Source organism: Balaenoptera ricei, chromosome 16 (genome assembly GCF_028023285.1).
Source record: "Balaenoptera ricei isolate mBalRic1 chromosome 16, mBalRic1.hap2, whole genome shotgun sequence".
Lineage (NCBI taxonomy): Eukaryota > Metazoa > Chordata > Mammalia > Artiodactyla > Balaenopteridae > Balaenoptera > Balaenoptera ricei.
In genome coordinates, this window is record NC_082654.1 from 113,060,576 (window position 1) to 113,076,773 (window position 16,198).

Genomic DNA, 16,198 nt, shown 5'->3' on the forward strand with positions numbered 1-16,198 from the left:
CCCAATTCCAGTAGTTAAAGAAAGTACAGTACTTGATGCATTTCCTTTATTCACTTGGTTAGTTGATAGGCACTAGAGCAGAGTGGGTAAGATCATAGAGTCTAGATGGTTGGATGGTCTAGATTTAAGGACTTGCTCCTACAAAGGGAATCCTAGGTTCTCTGAACCTTAGACTTTTTAACATCAGTTTAAAATGGAGATCGTAGTGTATCTACTTTATGGAATTGTAGTGGGGACTAAATGATACAATATTGATAAAGCCTCTAGCACCATAATGTCTAACAGAAGAAGCACTCTATAAAGTTCAGTTTTTAAAAAAAATATATATATATAATGTGGGTGGGATTAGCAACTTTACTCACTTAAATCCTGAGGAGTGCCAAGTGACAAATAAGCAAACGATGATTTCAGAATATTCCTTATTTTGGATGTTGGGTGATTTCGTGTGAACATGAATTTTTGTTGCTCTTTCTGTGATTTTTTTTTTATCACGTAAATTGTTGAAAAAGACAGTTACTTCCGATTTGAATTATCATCTGTGTGCTGTACAGCACTGCAGAAATTCTGACACCCTTTTCCAGAACAGCACTGTACCACCTTAGCCTAAGCTACCATTTTTTTAAGTTGAAGTATAGTTGATTTACAATGTTGTGTTAGTTTCAGGTGTACAGCACAGTGATTCAGTTATACATATATATATATATGTATATGTATGTATATTCTTTTTCAGATTCTTTCCCATTATAGTTTATTACAAGATATTGAGTAGAGTTCCCTGTGCTATACAGTAGGTCCTTGTTGGTTATCTATTTTATATATAGTAATATGTATAAATCCCAACCTCCTAATTTATCCCTCCCTCCCCCTTTCCCCTTTGATAACCATAAGTTTGTTTTGTATGTCTGTGGGTCTGTTTCTGTTCTGTACATAAGTTCATTTGTGTCTTTCTTTCTTTTTTTTTTTTTAGATTTCACATATAAGTCAAATGATATGATATTTGTCTTCCTCTGTCTGGCTTACTTCACTTAGTATGATAATCTCTAGGTCTATCCATGTTGCTGCAAATGACATTATTTCATTCTTTTTTATGGCTGAGTAATATTCCGTTGTATATATGTACCACATCTTTATCCATTCATCTGTTGAGGGACATTTAGGTTGCTTCCATGTCTTTAGCCTAAGCTACCATTATTCCCCACCTGAAACTATAAAACTGTCCCGACAGATCCAGTTGAAATATTAACCTAGCTCTTCTCTCACCCATTCTGTACTCTGATCTTTTTCAAATATTTAGTGTCATTTCTCCCTATTTGAATTCCTTTAAAGGCTTCCCATTGCTGTTAAGATAAAGGCAGTACCTTAATTTGCCCAGTGGTCCTGCAAGGTCTTGCTTCCCTTCTCACCAGCATCATCATGGAGGAGGCTGCTCTTCTTTTTCCTTGCTTGCCATCACACTGGTCTTTGTTTTGCACACCTGTTTGCATGTTCCTTTCCCCTTCTTTACGTCCACTTCCTGGAATGCTCCCCTCCATGCCCTGTTCTCATCCTTTACATCTCAGGTCACTTCTTCGGGAAACATTTGCTGAGCTCCTTGACTCAATAAAGCCCCCTTTCATAGGCACTCAGCCTGTTTGTACTCAGCATAGAAACTGTCCAGCTATGTATAATCACAGGATGGCCTCTCTACTCCACCAGACCTAAGTTTCTTGAGGGCAGACATCTGATTTTGATTTTATTCATCATCTTTTGAGCTTTACACAGAGCTCAGTAAATATTTGTCGAATGAATGAAGCAACGAATAAGCAATAAAGCTCAGTCTCTAGCCAGGCTTTTATATACCAAATGGATATCATGGACATGGTGCCTCCAGTTCTCTCTGTGGCTTTGTGCCAGTCTGTTTCCTCTTCTTGTCGGTGGCCATATACTTGAAGTGCTAAATTGCAACACGAACCAATTATTGCCACTTAATCTTGTAGCAAATACGTGCTGAATGCATATGCAGGTTACTGTGGGAAGCACAGGAATCAGATGGAGAACCCACCTCCAGCTCGTCCTTTTCCACTTCCCGTACTCTGTTCCTCTCTGCTAACCTCTGCACAAGCTCCACAAATCACGCTGCTCTCTCCCCACCCTCTGCAGACTTTAAAACCATTTTAAATGGCTGAGTTGAACGGTGCTAAGTCAAGTAAAATGGTTTTAATAAAGATAATATAAAGACCAAAGAGTTCTTATTCAAAGAACTTGGTGTGGTTGATAGCATTAGACTTTTTAAATGATCTGTTGTTCTCATTTAAAAGTCTCTTTGGGTTAGACATAGAGTTCTTAGATATGATACCAAAAATGCGATCCGTAAAAGAAAACAAAATCAATACACTGGATCTCATTGAAAGTAAAACTTTTTGTAATACAAAAGAAACCACAGAGGAGATGAAGACGCAGGCCACAGGTTGGGAGAAAATATTTATAAATCATGTAAGTTTACATTTATAGGGTTTGTAGTAAATCATGCAAGTCCTGATAAAGAACTTGTATACAGAATATATAGGTAACTCTTACAACTCTGTAATAAGAATACATATGGCCCAATTAAAAAACAGGCAAAACGCTTGAGTATATATTTTAATAAAGAAGATATGTGAATGGCTAATAAGCACATGAAAAGATGCTCAACATCATTAGTCATTAGGAAAATGCAAACTAAATCACAATGAGATACTACCACACACGTGCTGGAATAGCCACCATCAAAATGACAGATATACTCAGTATTGGTGCAGATATAGAAAAACTGAAATCTACATGTATTACTGATGGGAATGTAAAATGGCCCTGCCACTTGGTGGTTTCTTAAAATGTTAAACATAAATTTATGATACAACTTAGCAATTCTACTCCTACATACCTACCCAAGAGAAATGAAAGGCTGTGTTGACACAAAGACATGTTCATAGAAGCATTATACATAACATTCCCCAAACTGGAAAAACTGCAAACATCCATCAGCTGACGAATGGATAAACAAAATGTAATAGAGCCATACAATGCAATACTGTTTAGCAATAAAAGGAAATAAACTACTAATGTGCATTACAGCACGGATCAACCTAAAGAACATGGTAAGTCAAAGAAGCCTGACATGAAAGAATCAATACTGTATGATGCTATTTAGATGAAGTGTCCAGAAAAGGCAATTCTTTAGAGACAGAAAGCACATTTCTGATTGCTTGGGGGTGGGGATAATCAATGACTGCAGACAGGCATGGAGAATCTGATGGGGTTGATGGAAATATTCTAAAACTGGATTGCAGCGATGGTCATACCGTGCTAGCCATTATCGTCACTTAATGTATTAGGCAGGGTTCTCCATATGTTATAATCAGATTTCTTGGTAGGCATGCACTCAGAAGTTTGACTATCTGGATTTAAGATAAATCCCAATGTTATTGTCACCCTTGAGTTCCCTTAGAGCTGGGTTTGGGATCCTGCTTGACCCTTTCATAGCCCTGTACATACGTCACTGCATGCAAAACACTGTGTTATAGTTAATTTTTGTCTTAGTCCTCACCGGCCTGTAAGCTTATCCCCAGAACTTAGCACAGGACCTGGCATTCAGAAGATACTTATTGAATAGATAAATGAATGGAGGATGATGGCAGGAAACTTCCTGTGCCTTGGACAGTGTTTGAATAAGCATAGCCTGTGTTTGTTCTGTGAGTCAATTTTTGATTCTTCTGTTGCCAGTCAATCTCATTTGAAGTGGCACATACTTTAGATAATTTCATAGCTTCGGTGAGCTCTTGCTCTATCCATATTTTTGCAGTTTAACACTCCAAAGGTAATTTCACGGGCTCATCTCAATTTTGCCATATATAACCTAAAATTTAACTTGCTAACAGTGTGTGTAAGTGTGTGGGTTTGTGTGTGTGTGTATCTATCTCCATATTGTTATTTTTTAAGTGTTATGGAGGGTAAGTATAATGGATTTTAGATACTTGCTGCCTTCCTTTTGCAACTGACCACACCTTAGAAATTCTGTCATCCAAAAAGTTTATGCTGTTGCATCTTATTCTATTGAGGTAGGTGGAACCACTCATTGTCATGAATAGTAAAGGATGTTGTTCTACCTAGGTCTGGGGACTTTTAAGGTTGAGTTCTAAATGTGAATGGTGAGGATCTTTCTTGGGAAAATCAACAAAAGCTTATGCATTAAAAGGAGTAAAAAAAAATACAGTGTATCTAAGCACTGGATAAACTGTTTCTGCCCAATTGGAACCCCGATGTGTCATGTGAAAGGGAGATTTTTCTAGAGTGGAAAGTCCAGAAAAGGATTTAAAAACATATGGGGACTTCAGTATATCATAAAAGTAGCATTTCAAGTAAGTGGTAGAAATGGATTATTCAGTAAATATTTTGTGGAGAACTGGGTATCCATCTGGGAAGTAAAGTTAAATCTCTACCTTAAGACATATAGCCTCCCCTGCCCCACCCCTTCCCCGTCAAAAAAGCAAGGACGTTTCCTTCAAGTGATTTAACAGTTGGGAAATCTCTAAGTATCACATAAAACTCAGAAACCATTTTTAAAAGATAGAAAAATTCAGTTATATAAAAACAAATTTAAAACTCTACATAGAAAGAACACCATAAAGAAAGTAAAAAGACAAATAACAAACTGGAGAAAATATTTGTAACTCATATCATATATTTGAAGAGCTTCTGAACTGCAACAGCAAAACCCAAATCTAACAGAAAAGTGAACAAGGAATGTTTTCACAGAAAAAAGGAAGTACAGATATCGCCAAAGCATACGAAAAAGGTGCTCAAATGCACTTATATTAAGAAAAATGCCAATTAAAACTGTAAATGAGACATCTCATTAGCATATTAATTGATAACTCTGTGTTGGACCAGGTATGGGAAATAGGCAGTGTCATACCTTGCTGGTGGAAATATAAATGATTACCAGCTCTATAGACATTTGGCAATATTTGTCAAACTCTGAAATGTACCACCCCTGTGACCCAGTAATTGCATGTCTAGGAATTGATCCTACAGATGAAGGATATAGTACATGTATTAAATGTATAAGGTTATTCATTGCAGCATTGTTTGTAGTAACAAAAGATTGTGAACAGAGAATTGGGTAAGACATTATGACACACTCAGTGAATGGAACACTTCAGAGCTATTGAAAAATAAACCAGCTTTATATGAAGGACATTAAGTCAAAGTCATATATCAAAGTTATATTGTAAAGTCAAGATAGCAGATTGTGGAGAACTCTTACATATAACCAATGCGTAAAAGGAAAGCAGAAACAACAACCACATACACACACACACACACACACACACACACACACACACACACACACACCTGCTTTAGAATATGCATAGATTGATTGTAGCAGGACATTCGGGAATTAGTAGCAATCAGCGCCTTTAGGGAAAGAAACAGGAATAGAAGGAAGGGATTGTAGAGAGACTTACTTTTCAATATGTTCCCTTTTGTGTTTGAATTGAAACATTTAATTTTCAAATGTCCTACTCATTTCTCAACAGTAAATAATTTACAACTAAGTAAGCTTTCCTTTTGCTTTAAAACAAAATACTTCTTCTCTCTGCATTCGAGGTGGACTGTTATACCTCATACCCAACTGCTATTATGTTGGGTTGTTCTGGACATAGGAAAGGAATTGTTGCAGCTTATGTCTGGTTTTCTTTTCCAGGACTTTGTTGGCATTAGGATGTCATGTGGGTATATCAGATGAACACACCGAAGAAAAGGTGAAAAAAATGAAGCTGCCGAAGAAGTAAGTTGAATGTCTAAGCAATATTAAATAGTCTGTGCCTTACTTTAGTGTTACCGCACCCACAAAACTCTTGATGGAATCCTAGATGCCTTGCTTACACGTAAGCTATAAAATTCAGACCGAACATTTAAGCTTGCCGTATTACACTAGGGGCTGCATCAAGGCCATGGTGGGGTGAGAATCCATCACAGTGCCCAGAGGGGAAACAAGCTCACAAAATATTTGGTAGTGTGTTATGAGTGTGTTATTTTTGTTTTGTGTATGTATGTGTGAACACGCGTGCCCACATCCTAACTGATTGGATATGGTTTCCCACTTTCCACCAGAAGATGTATAATTTCATTTATTTTTACAAAGAAAATCTATTTCAGGATTAGTTATGCAGTCAGTGTTATCACTTGCACTTTAAGATGAGAAAACGGAGGCACTGGGTGCTCTCGGAGTTATTTTGCCTGCTGTGCTACAACCTCTGTGACCTTGTTTAACTGCTTAAAACTTCAGCTTTCTCAGCTGCGAACAGGTATTAATACGGGAAGTTTTAGGGACTAAATGAGTATAAGTGCTTAATAAATGATAACTGTTACATATTGTTACTTTTTCTTTATTTAGTTTAGTTTAAGTATTCAAGCCACTCTTCAGAGGCCTGCATGTTGTAAATAGCAGGCCTGGAAATGTGCTAAGTAATATCATGGAGATAGAAACAAAGCAGCCACTCCGTAATTTCTGTCAGTCACCCCAGATAAACATAAAATTAAAGTAGAAACCGTGTGCTTGCTATGCAAGTGCAAATTCTAGCAGGTCCTTTAGGCCAACGAACCTTTTTACTCAGGTCTTCCATTAAAAAATATGTATAACAACATATCCTACAAGGTTATATAAAGTATAGGACTAGTTTTGAGGCTCAAAACCATATGTGCATAAAACATATGTACATATTTTTAGGGATATATGCTTATTTGATAAGACTATTTTTCTAAAGCAGTGGAATCATAATTCTCGATAGTAACTACATTTGTTGGAGTATAGGCAAGGGTGTTGAAAGGGGAGGAGCACACAGATAAATACAAGGGTGTTGGTAATGTTCTAATTTTTAACATGGTGGTGGGTTAATGGAGTTCATGTCATTATAATGCTTTAAAGTATATTCTCTTGTATGTATCCAAAAATAGTTATTTTTAAAAATAAAAATATGACAGGTATACATCCAAATATATCATTAATCTCAATAAATGGAAATCAGTGAAATTCTCCAGGTAAGATACAGTGATTGTCAGATTAGATTCAGAAAGATAACTCATGTTGTATACACCTCACAAAAATAAAACCCAGCTAAAGGAGACACATCGAGAAATTCAGAATGTGAAAAGTTGAAAAAAAAATGAGAACATGATGTTCCAAGTAATATCATTCAAAAGGAAACTGCAATTTCCTTTTTGTCAGTTGCCTTATATAAGACAAAATAGCTCTGAAAGCAAAATTAAGGAAAGAAGCACACTGTATAAGGATCCAAAAAATAAGCATTATGCTAATACTACTCATGTATGCACCAAGTAAAATGGCTTCAAAAAATCAAGAAAGCAAAATATTAATAGATTTTCCAAAATAAATAGACAAATGTAAAATCATAGTGATAATTCCTCACACAACTCCCAGAAACTAATGTGTAACAGATAAATATTAATGAAGAATAATAAAAATTTAACCCCTTATAAATTAAAAGCTTAACATATATAGAACACTGAACACATGGAACATTTATAAAACTCAACATCCTTTACAACATGAGGACATTGATATTGTAAATATCATATTTATTGAATCACAGGAAATAACAGTAACAATCAAAAAATCATGTAAAGTCATGACATATTTAAAAATTTTAAAACATAGTTCTAAATAGCTTATAGATCAAACATATCATTGTGAAAATTTAAAATACAAGAATGGCAAAGGCAAAGACTTCATATCAAAACATAAGAGTTGCATATTTAAAGCAATACTTGGAGAAAGCATGTTTTAGAAACCTAATAAGCAGGAAGAAAAATCTCTGAAAAGATTGATAAAAGAAAAAAGAAATATTTCTTTTGGCAATTATCGGGATATTTTAAGAGGGACCGCAAACTGTAACAAATTTATTAATTAACAAATTAGTTTCTAAGTTAAATAATACTGACAATTGTATATAATATTATCAAAACTGACCCATGAAGAAAGAAAATGTTAATAGAGCTACAGCTATTAAAGGAATTGAATTAATAATTTAAAATACACACACACATCCCAAACCACTTTTCTACTGATTTCCAGCAAATATTTAAGAATGGGTAATCTCAAATGAAAAAGAAGCAGCACTTTACAGCTTATTATCTGACAATAAAATAAATAAAATAAAGCCCAGATGAGGGTAGTGTGAGGAAGGGAAATTGTAATCCAGCTTCACTTATGGGCATAGGTACAAAGAAATGCTAAGTAAAATATTAGCAAACTTAACTCAGCAGTATATTATGGCCCAGCTAAATTTATTCCAGTAATAAAGAGATGGGTTAACATTAGAAAATATATTTATTAAATTCACACTAGAGTGAAGGAGAAAATTCATATGATCATACCAATATATTTAGTAACAAATATTTCATAAAATGTTTTACTTATAAGCATATGAACTCTTAGCAAGCAGTAGTCTGAGAGAACCTTCTTAACCTGACAAAAGGCCAATAGCAACCAATAATCTATAAGGTAAAACCCCAAAGTTTTTCCTTTAGGATTCAGGAATAAGACATATAAACTACTATTACCTGATGTATTCAATATAGCCAATGCAGTGAGACAAGAAAAAAATTATGAGTTTTGGAAAGGAAGAAAACATACTGTTGTCAATAGCAGGTAATGTTATTGCATTGAAAACTCAGGAGGATCTACAGTATTATTTGTTGACAATAAGTACAGCAATATTGCTAGATCAATACCTTTAAAATATCATTTAGAAGTGCAAAAAAAAAACAAAAGAAAGAAAAAAAGAAATCCCTAAGGTAGATGAGAAATCTAACCAAAGAGGTGCGAGACCTCTGTAGACTAAATGTTTAAATTGGATTTAAAGTCTTTAAAGACTATCTAAATAAATAGAGATAGATGATGATCATGGATGGTACAACAAATATATCGGTTCTCCTCCAATTAATCTTAGAATCAATACTATTCCAGTCATTCCGCCAACAGAGGTTTTTAAGCAGCTTGATAAGCTATTCTAAAATATATGTGGAATTTCAAAGGCTCAAGAATATCTAGAAGTCTTTTACAAAAGAAGATAAACTTGCTCTGCTAGATATCAAGACTTATGATGAAACTATGGTAATGAAGGAAGTGTTACAATGGTACTGGGTTAGACAAATTGAGACAGAGTTCCCAAATATATACATGCATATATACAAATTTGACATATGCCAAAGGTCTTGTTATAGATAAGTGGGGAAATGAAAACTGATCCATCAATGGTATTCATATAATTGACTAGCAAAATAGAAAAAAGTTAGGTCTCTACCTTATGCTATACACAAACATTTGCAGGTTAATTCAAGACCCAATTGCACAAAACAAAAATACTTTTTGAAGACGAGTGGAATATCTTCATGACCATGAGGTGGAGAAGGACTTTTTAAATCGGAAAAAAACACAAAACACAAAAGAACGCTCACTTCATTTAAGTGTTTGCTTAAATATAAACTCCTCTGAGAGGTCTTCCTTAAGCATTCTATTTATAATGCTCTGATCATTTTCTTTAACCTGCTTTATTTTTTCACTTGCACTCCTACAGCTGACGTTATTTATTCGTTTAGTTTTTGGGTCACCTAAACTGAAATATGCACTCAATAAGAGACCGGGCTTTGTTTACTACAAGGCCCCCAGTTTCTAAAATACCTAGTACAGGAGTGATGTCTGTAACATGACAGCATAAGATGTTCCTCCTTTTCATCCCCCTTTTATAAATCAGTGAATTAGATATCCGTGCATGAATAAGAGTCCCTTTGTGGGGTTTCTGTAATTTGCACCTAGCTCTCAGGGACCCAAGAGGAATCTTGCTCACCAGTGCATCTGGTAGGAGATAGAGAAACCTCCCTACAAGCTGCAGAACTAATGAAGCCAGTAAGGCTGCCTGGACCCCTTTCCTGGCTGTGGGACCAGAATCTGGTGAGTGAAAATCAGGCAGGTATGCACCCATGACAGACAGCTTGCAGAAGTCCAGCCCTCCCAAAGGGAGATGCCAACACACCATTGGAGAAAAAAAGAACAAAGAAAACAAACAAAAAGAGAAACAGGAGTTTGGTCACAGCAGAGGCAGTAGGAGAAACTTTTCTCAGCACCACCCCACCCCCAAGAAGGTGGTGATCGGGCTGATTTATGTGGCAGAGACGTCTCTTCCTTGGAGAAGGAGGAGGAACATGAGAGCGCCCTACTGCCTTGGCTGGGTGGGACTTGACTGGAGAAACCCATTTCTCTCCACTGGCACCTGCAGTACTAAGGTGGGAGCTTGCAGCTGGGGGCTGGGAGGACTTTGAAATAGAAGTAGATAAGAATTTCAGATGGCCTTAAAGGGGCTGCACTCAGCAGAAAGTCTACCCACATGCCTTTGGGAGTGCCACTCCCGGGATCTCCCTACCAGGACTGTGGGCACCCCTAACCCACTCTGCTGCCAGCTCCCTGTGCACACTTCTGGTCAAGGAGAGTGAGCTCCAGTAGACAGACCATGTGGATGGGCAAGGAGGAACCACAAGCTTGAGCTATAGCGCCGCCTTCTGGAAAACAAAAGAGAGGTTTCCGATAGCCAGCCTGGTGAGTTATAAGAACCAGAAAAGACATGAAAGCTCAGTTTAAGGTGCTTTCTGCTACTTCAAATGCAAAAAGCAGAAACACATGACTACAACCAATATGGAAAAGTCAAGGGAATATGGCATCACAAAAAGAGGATGGTAGTTCTCCAGCAGCTGAGCTCAATGGCATGGAATATTGTGATCTAACTGATAAAGAATTCAAAATAGTATTAAGAATTTCAGCGAGCCACAGGAAAACTCAGAAAGGCAATTCAGTGAAATCAGAAATAAAATTAATGAATGGAAGGAGTACTCTAACAAAGAGAATGAAATTATAAAAAGAGCCAAACAGAAATACTGGAACTAAAGTATTCAGTGAATGAGATGAAGAATGTAACACAGAACATGTGTAGCAGAGCAGACCATGTAGAAGAAAGAGTAAATGACTTGGAGGATAGGAATATAGAAATAATACAATTAGAAGAGGAGGTGAAACTAAGATTTAAAAGAGTGATGAAAGCCTATAAGAGCTGTCAGATTCTATCAGAAAAACATATATCTGAATAATTGGGCTCCAGAAAGAGAGGAGAGGGAGGAGGGGGCAGGGACTTTGTTTAAAGAAATAATAGTTGAGAACTTCCCAGGCCTGGGGACAGACTTAGACATACAAGTCCATAAAGCTAAAAGAACACCCTATTATCTCAATGTAAAAAGACTTTTTCCAAGACACATTGCAATGAAACTGTCAAAAATCAGTGATAGGACTTCCCTGGTGGCGCAGTGGTTGGGAACCCGCCTGCCAATGCAGGGGACACGGGTTCGAGCCCTGGTCCAGGAGGATCCCACATGCCGCAGAGCAACTAAGCCCGTGTGCTACAATTACTGATGAGCCTGCGCTCTGGGGCCCGTGAGCCACAACTACTGGGCCTGCGTACCTAGAGCCCGTGCTCTGCAACAGGAGAAGCCACCGCAGTGAGAAGCCCGCACACTGCAACGAAGAGCAGCCCCCACTCGATGCAACTAAAGAAAGCCCGCGCGCAGCAATGAAGACCCAATGCAGCCCTAAATAAATAAATACATAAATAAATTAATTTTAAAAAATCAGTGGTAAAGAAATTATCTTAAAGCACATCAGGGGAAAAAAGAAAGTAAGGTACAGAGGAACCCCATTAGACTATCAGCTGATTTCTCAGCAGAAACTCTACAGGCCAGGAGAGGGTAGAATGACATATTCAAAGTGTTGAAAGATTAAAATTGCCAGCCAAGAATAGTGTATGCAACAAAGTTACCTTTCAGATAAGAAGGAGAAATAAAGTCTTTCCCAGACAAAAGCTGAGGGAGTTCACCGCCAGTAGACCTGCCTTGCAGGAAATGCTGAAAGGAGTTCTTCAAGCTGGAATGAAAAGATGCTATCAGCCACAGGACAACATACGAAAGTAGACAATACACTGGTGATGGAGAAACAGAGGCAGTTTGGCCCAGAGAATTGTAACTCCATGTTAGGGGGGTGTGTTACCCACTCAACTATAGTATAAAAGTTAAAGGCAAAGAGTAGTAAAATGAACTATAGCTACTATAAATCATTAATGAATATACAACATAAAAAGAGGTAAGTTGTAACATCAGTAATATCAGTTGTAATATCAGTAATATAAGAAGGAGGAGTAAAAGATGGAGCCTTCATAGGCTTTCACAGGTGAGTTGCGATAGCTGATAAGCCTAAAATGGATCGTTTTATCTATACGATTTTTCATGTAATTTACAAGGTTACCACAAGACAAAAGTCTATATAGAATGGATTCACAAAGACAAAGAAAGGGGGAAAACAGAAGCACACCAACATGGAAAATAATCAATTTACGGAAGTAGACATAGAAGGAGAAAGAAACAGTGGAAATACAAAGCAACGGGAGAGCCATTAGTAAGATGGCATTAGTGTGCGCTTACATATCAATAATTACTCTAAATGTAAATGGATTGAATTTGCCATTCGAAAGGTATGGAGTGGTTAGGTGGATAAAAACACAAGACCCAACTATATGCTGCCTACAAGAGACCCATTTCAGATTTAAGGATACACATAGACTCAAAGTGTAATTAAAATGATGTGCTACATTCCCTATTGGAAAATAGGCAATCTGAGTGTTAGGTGTTTTTTTTTTTTTTTTTTTTCTGATAATACAGATCATTTCACTTAAAATCCTTAAAGACTTTAAAAAAATATGTGATTGATTGTAGCTCAGTTCTCACTTTCTCCCTCTTCCTCCTCTCTAAACAAACCTGCAGACAGCTGAATGGTACAGCACATAACTGTCTGTTCTTAAATTCATAAACCTTCCCACATTTGTTGTAAAATTAGGCTCTTGACCCACTGCAGAATTTGATGAGCAGAGTCCAGTTGCTATAGGAATAAAGAAAAACGCAACTCAAAAGGAATCCAGTCCCAGAGCTTGTGGTTCCCAGTATCTCATATCCCTGAGTAGCTTGAGATTTTTTTTAAATGTAAAGGTTTAAATGAAAATAAAATTCTTGTCTGAATACTAATGCCTTTTATTCAGACTTTTTGTTAGCACTTTTCTGCTGTTAAATCAAACCAAAACATAGGTCAGGAACTGGTTGGTTTTATGTATCGCTGGGAAGTAAGAGGTAGTGTTGAATTGTGAAAGAACATATTCGAATCCTTTGAGAGGTATTTAAGACTAGTGCTAAATTCCCTCGCTCCTGCACCACGTCCTTCCCCCTCATGCTACACTGTGTAGCCACTGTAGTGATGGGAAGTGGTATCTCTCAGGCATATTGGGGCAGATAGAAGGTTAAGAATGATATTCTCAATGCTTATACGTATAAGTAAATTTAAAATGGCTTTCGGAAATGAATGCTTAGAGGGATACCAAATGTGCAGACCCATATTTATATGGTGCATATAGACACAAACACATGCACAAAATTCAGTGTACATAAATATTTACCTAAATGAAAAATAGTGTTACAAATGCAGCTGGATTTTTTTTCTGTGAGGATGAGGCCCTATGATTGTGAAGAAAAAAATTTTTATATACCCTTTTTATGTGTAGCAAGTAAATTTCACAGACCACAAATTTTAAAATGTGCTCATATGTAATGTTCTTCATTTGCTCTCGTCGGATTTAATTTCATATTTAAACCCAGTGGTCCTTGCAGGCAGAATGCAGCTTGATAGTGGAAACCTAATCCTTGTCTGTTCAGTACAAACTGCATTAAAATCACTGTTTTCTGTGTTTATTCTCACCTTTAAGTTTTGATTCAAAGGTCATCTTCTCCAAGCTGTCTTTCTCTACCTCTTTAAAATTGCACCCTATTTTAAATTGTACGTCCTCTCATGCTCCCTTTTCTACTTGATTTTTCCTCACGGCACTTACATCCTCTGACATACTATTATTTTATGTTTATTTTGTTTATTGCCTGATTCCTCATCTAAACGTAATTTCTATAAAGATACAGATTGTTTGTCCATGTTATTCAGTGATATTAGTTCCTAGAACAGGGCCTGAAATATTCGACTACAGAATGAATATTTGTTAAGTTTGAATTCAAGGTTTACCCCCTTCTTACTCCCAGGGCTATACGTCTGTTTTGGACACTCACCTGATGGGGAGGGGACATTGGATCCTTGGGCATTCTCTTTTGAGTTTGCTGTCAGGGGCTGAATTATATCAAAGAAAACTAGAGCCAGACAGAAGTTAAAGCCATAAAGGTAAATTTTATTCCAGAACTATTGCAATAGGGGAAGAGAGATCTCAGTAGTCACATAACAGCAAGAACAAGCGGGGATTTGTAGCTCAGGACCAGAGTGGGGGACAGTGGATGGAAAATTACTAAGAGGAAACATTAAGGAAAAGGGGGATTCTGGTAAAACCAACTTGATAGGGTCCTTGCTGAAGGCAGACCAGAGTGATAGGATATGAAAGGCGGGGGATGAGGGGTGGGATCGGAGGGCACAGGTTGGGGGTTTCCACTAACTTGACCTAGCAGGATTCTTGCTAAAACTGGACTGAACGAAACAAGGACAGAGCCCAAGGTCAGAGTCCAGGTCAGAAAGAGGACTCAGAGGAGCCGGACTCAAGCTTGGCCAAAGGGAGGTCTTTGTTAATGGTCTTCATTCGTCTCTGCCGGCATCTTACTGATCTCGGGTGGCCTCGGCCTGCAGCGGCTTGAAGCAGGATTTCGGCTCCTGGCCGGGGACTGAAGTCGGGCTGTGGCAGTGAGAGCACTGAATCCCAACCACTAGACCAGTGCTCAGTGACAAGGCCCCTGGCCCATCAGCTTTGTAGAAACGAATTCCCTCAAAGAGATGGAAAGTAGTGAAACAGGTAAAGTGTTTATTAGGAGGAAAAAAAGGGTACGTGTGAATAGACTCACACGGGCAGATGCAGAGAAAGAGTTGTGCCCTCGTGGTAGTTTGAATCACTTATATGGGGCATTTCTTCCGGGCTTCCTCTGGCCAGTCATCTTGCTTTGCCTGGTTCCGAGTTTGTATTTGGTTCATCTCAGGGCCCTCCCCTGTGTGTGCGCGTGCATCTCTTAGCCAACGTGGATTCTAGCGAAGAGGCCTATGGGTAGGTTGACATCACCTCCCATGGGGTGGCGCCCCCTCCCTTTTTGACCTCCGAGGAGCCTTTCCGTGCATGTGTAGTTGAGACGGCCTCCTTGGCTTCGAGAATGAGGAAATGTGGTCTGTCTCCGTTTTTACCTGGGCAGGGCTCAGCTCCTCTTATTACCCTCCGGCTCTTGTCTTCATCTTGGAGTACCTGTTCATCTGGGGCCCGTCTATCTCCTGCCTCATGATGGGATGCGTGTTCTCCTGACTGACCTTTGGACCACACGCTGGGACTCTCCTCCTCATCTCTTTTGTGTCCTCCAGGTCCTTGCTCTGCTTTTAGCTTCACTGATGCCTTTTTAAGAGGAGGCTGGAAACCTAGGAACGCTCTCTCTGGCAACTTGGGGACTGCAGTCTCTTGGTGGAGGGAGGAGGGAAGGTTACCTGGCAACCCAGACTCGGTTTGTTGCCAAATCTGTTCTCCTGAAACTGTGCTGCGCAAGGGTTGGGGTGTGGGAGATTCTGGAACCTGGCCATTCTCCTGGGTCCAATCTGGTAAGCAAGACAGAAGTTCCCCTCAGCTCTGGATCTGTCTGGTCTCCATCTGGGCAGGGGGCTGGAGAGCCCTGGCTTCCCTCCAGGTCTCCTCTCCTCCAGGCTCTGGAACATTCAGCCTGTCTGGGACTGGACAGACTGGACTCTTTATCTGGTCTCCTTTTATGTTCCGACACATCAGGGCCTTGCGCTTTTGGTATTCATAAGTAGAGCTTTTAATATCAGAAGGCCTTTCTCTAAAGACTGTTGTCTCTGCAGTGAATTTTCAAAGCCTATTTTAAAAATCCAAAACCCAAGAATGGCTTTTTTTTGGTCTCTCTTGAAATGATCCTCTCTTGGTTTTGTTTCAAACAGGCTGTGAGGTACAGGGAGGCCTTGGGTTAAAAAAGGAATTAGTGGTGGGGGACACACAGGGCATATCATCATATAACACGTTTATTTAAAAACAAAACG

At 38.3% G+C, this 16,198-nt stretch overlaps 1 protein-coding gene across 1 annotated transcript in view; it reads left to right on the top strand.

Moving 5' to 3' along the window:
- RYR2 (ryanodine receptor 2) overlaps positions 1-16,198 on the top strand; it is a 772,975-nt gene that overhangs the window by 465,704 nt on the left and 291,073 nt on the right. The window contains exon 25 of the mRNA XM_059899659.1: positions 5,726-5,809. Within this exon, the coding sequence (XP_059755642.1) occupies positions 5,726-5,809 (84 nt within the window). The remainder of the gene's footprint in view (positions 1-5,725; positions 5,810-16,198) is intronic.